The 3985-nt window shown below is 35.4% G+C and overlaps 1 protein-coding gene across 1 annotated transcript; it reads left to right on the top strand.

The window, feature by feature from the left end:
• The first annotated feature begins 1144 nt into the window (after positions 1 to 1144).
• On the top strand, positions 1145 to 3419 carry LOC110923650 (zinc finger MYM-type protein 1-like). Its single transcript, XM_022167715.1, has 5 exons — positions 1145 to 1265; positions 1383 to 1686; positions 1796 to 2543; positions 2627 to 3086; positions 3193 to 3419. The coding sequence occupies exons 1-5, from the start codon at positions 1145 to 1147 to the stop codon at positions 3417 to 3419; spliced, it is 1860 nt and encodes a 619-aa protein (XP_022023407.1).
• The last annotated feature ends 566 nt before the right edge of the window (positions 3420 to 3985 follow it).

Raw genomic sequence — 3985 nt, forward strand, 5'->3', positions numbered from 1 at the left:
AAACAGTAGAAGCTGCAACAAGCACTCCAAGTTATAGACATGTGCTCGTGAATTTTGGCACAGGAGTTTTGAGTATCAACGTCAAAGATGGAAGAAGGTTATAAGAGAACCATGGTTTAAGTGTTTAGAAATATTCATAAAGATCACACTATTTGTAGATTTAAATTCCATGGTTAAGTCTTTTGAATCGTGCATTGATCACTTCCAAAGTAAAGTAATCTAGTTGTGCTCCAATTCTTTAATTGGATAATTCAAAAGAAACCAAGAACGAGTATGCACATTTTGTTATGGAAAACCGAAGACTGTCCTTCTATATATAGATGGGGAAACCAACACAACCAAACATTGCAACATGCTACAACCGTCAACAGTTGGACAACTATCATTTTTCATGTAACTTTTCACCAATCATGCAAATCTAAAGCAATCACTTAATAGTGGTATTATGTGACAGTCTGTAACCATCTGATCTAAATGATGTCTAACATTAATGCCCATGTACGTCTCAATGGTAGTAAATTTTATTCAAACAACTTAGCATTAATGTGACAATCTGTGACCATCTCTAGAGCAAATAAGCTTTAAGCCTGTCATGAGAACATACTACAAAACCCAGGGGCGGACCTTAAGGCTTGACGGGCGGAGCCCGGGCTACGGCTCAACTTTTTACTAGAAGTGTAAAAAAAAAAAAAAATTTTTTTCGTTTTTTATACATAGGACACCCCTCAAAATTTTTTTTACAAAATAATAAGCCTGCTAGTTCAAGTGTTATTCAGCAACGTAATTAGCCCAATTAAGTAATAATAGCCCACCTGGCTCATGAGCCAAATTAAGTAATAGCCCAACTGATTATTTTGGGCGGCAGAATGATATTGGCATATCAAACGTCAGTCGACTCCTGTTCGGCAAGCAATTCCAATTCGGCAATTCTCATTATACGAAGTTACGAACAGAGAGGCAACTCGCAACAGATCATAGTCATACGATTATACGAACACAGAACAATCAGACTTTCAGCAGATCATCGACTATTCGACTGCAGCAGATTTGTTTCAGAGACGAACACTAACAACAGGTTTGTTTGGATTTCGATTTTCGAACATATTGTTTGACTGATAATTGTTACTTGTTAGTTTGATGAATGATGATTGATAATGTTTCGATAATCGGCACTTTGGCAGCCCATTCGCAGTTTCGCACAACAGCGAATCGAAATCGAAGCTCGAACAACAGCGACAGAAACAGTTATTTGATTGATAATTCAGGTTTGTTTGATTGTTATTCAGTTATTTGATTGATAACTGTTTGAACTTTGACTGTTATTTGATTGATAATTGTTTGAACTTTGAAGTGATGACGAAACCAAAATCCAAAAAAAAAAGCTTTAATTGGGAACTTTTTCAAAAGAAAATTCGAAGAAATTAATGATAATGAGTCAAGTCCGAATGTTGGTAATGATATCCAAGCAAATGATGATGTTGATGGCGATGCAAGTCCGAATGTTGATAATGAGAATATCCAAGCAAATGATGACGTTGATGCAAGTCCGAATGTTGATAATGATAATCCTACAACTTCAATTCCAACAACACGAGGTATTATTGATTTGAATGATCGTCCTCCGGATCCACATGATAGGCCACCTATTACTAGTTATCACCCAAATCAAATAGATGACATAAGAAGGTCATATCTTGTTAAAGGGGCTTTTCAACCTCGTAGTCATAAGTTTCCCGTTAAAGACTGTTATGGAAAAAAAAAGACGTTTTGTTGTTAGTTGGTTTAATGATTGTAGTTGGTTAGAGTATAGCATCAAAGCAGACAAAGTATATTGTTTATATTGTTACTTGTTTAAAGAAGATGTTGGTAATCAAGGCGGAAGAGATACATGGTCTTCTAGTTCTAAAGGCTTTTGTGATTGGAGTAAAAAGGGGTCATTAAAGGAACATGTTGGGAATGTTGATAGTCATCATTTAAAGGCGGCACAAAAATGTCATAATCTCATGAATCAAAAGAAACATATGGATGAGAATATGAAGAAGTTGACTAAAGAAGAAATGATTGCAAACTATTATCGATTACTTGGTTCCGTTATGAGTGTTAGATTTTGTTTAGAAAACTCTTTACCCTTTCGTGGCCATGATGAGCCGGAAGAATCTAATTCTCAAGGTATGTTTCTTTCGGTGTTAAACTTGATTAGTACTAACCACCCGAAAATTGGAAAGTACACATTAGGGAACGCAAAAAAGAACAATAAACTGACATCGCCAAAGATTCAAAAGGAGATTATTGAATGCTTTTCAAAGGAAGTAACAAAAAGCATTTGTGCAGAAATTAAAGATGATGTGTTTGGGTTGTTGGTAGATGAATCTAGTGATGTTTCTTTAAAGGAGCAAATGGCTGTAGTTGTTAGATTTGTTGATAAACTTGGGGCTGTTAGAGAGAGTTTAATCGGAATTGTTCATGTGAAAGACACGACTTCTATAACTCTTAAAGAAGCCATTGATGATTTATTAGCAAGCAACCAGTTAAGCGTAAAGCAAGTAAGTAATAAAATTCATAGAGTCTTTACATTATTTATTGTAATAATCATTATTTTTTATGTTATAATTCTTTTTTGTTTTAGGTGAGAGGGCAAGGTTATGATGGTGCAAGCAACATGCGGGGAGAATTTAATGGGTTAAAAGCGTTGATTTTGAAAGATAACCCGTCAGCACATTACATCCATTGTTTTGCTCATCAACTTCAGTTGGTTATTGTGGTTGTTGCAAAAAAACATAGCGGTGTCAAAACTTTCTATGAGTTCCTTTCCATGGTTGTCACTACGGTTTCAGCTTCTTGCAAACGAAAAGATATGTTAAGGGAGGAAAAAAAGGCTAGAGTGGAAAAAGAATTACTTGAAGGTAAAATTAAAACGGGTAAAGGATTAAACCAAGAGGTTTCCCTAGCACGACCCGGTGATACGCGATGGGGTTCACATTATAGAACCATCATCAGTTTGCTTAGATTGTTTCCGGAAGTTGTGACCGTACTCCAACATGTTAAAGAAGATGGAGATTGCAGTCAACAACGAACAAATGCAAAAGGTATTCTATCGTATTTTAAAAAAACTCGAGTTTGTTTTTTATATGCATTTGATGGGAGATATATTAAGTTACACAAATGCTCTTTCAAAACACCTTCAACAAAAAGGTAAAGATTTATTAGAAGCGGCCAACTTGATAAATGGTACAAAACGAGCATTAAATGCTTTAAGACAAAATGGGTTTGAGCCGATGTTGGAAAAAGTGACTTCCTTTTGTAAAAAATATAACATTACAATGTTGGACATGTCGGAAAGTTATGGTAACCCAAGAAACCGAAAGAATGTCATTACAAATCGACATCATTTTGAGGTTGACATTTTTAATGAGGTTTAGACATGCAAATTCAAGAATTAGGAAGTCGATTTAGTGAGGTAACAACTACTTTGATAAAAAAATATGTCGGGTTTAAATCCTTCTAACGGTTTTTCTAAGTTTGACCCATCGAAGATATTGGTGTTTGCTAAGATGTACCCGGATGATTTTACTACACAAGAAATAGGGACTCTTTTGGGTGATATTGAGTCATTTCGTCACACAATAAGCGATGATGATAACTTTGACAACTTGAATGGAATAAGTGATCTTGCGCGTCTTATGGTTGAAACGGGAACGCATATTTCTTGTCCTATAGTTTATCGGGTAGTTAAGTTAGCTTTGCTTGTACCGGTTGCAACCGCAACCGTTGAAAGATGTTTTTCGAAATTGAAGCTTGTCAAGACGGATTTACGCAATCGAATGGGCCAAGAATATTTGAACAATGCTATGGTTTGTGCGGTCGAAAAGGATTTTCTTCGTGAAGTAAAAGACGAAGATGTAATGGAACGATTTCAAGCTATGAAAAAAAGAAGAGGACAAATCTATTAGGTAATTCTTTTACTTTATTTATTTATTGTCGTTTT

This window comes from Helianthus annuus, chromosome 17, assembly GCF_002127325.2.
Source record: "Helianthus annuus cultivar XRQ/B chromosome 17, HanXRQr2.0-SUNRISE, whole genome shotgun sequence".
NCBI classification, from domain to species: domain Eukaryota; kingdom Viridiplantae; phylum Streptophyta; class Magnoliopsida; order Asterales; family Asteraceae; genus Helianthus; species Helianthus annuus.

Coding starts and splice junctions, on each gene's coding strand:
- LOC110923650 (XM_022167715.1), top strand. CDS start 1,145: ATGATTGATAATGTTTCGATAATCGGCACTTTGGCAGCCCATTCGCAG. Junction 1,687..1,795: donor CAAATAGATGACATAAGAAG/GTCATATCTTGT, acceptor TAATGATTGTAG/TTGGTTAGAGTATAGCATCA. Junction 2,544..2,626: donor ACCAGTTAAGCGTAAAGCAA/GTAAGTAATAAA, acceptor TTTTTGTTTTAG/GTGAGAGGGCAAGGTTATGA.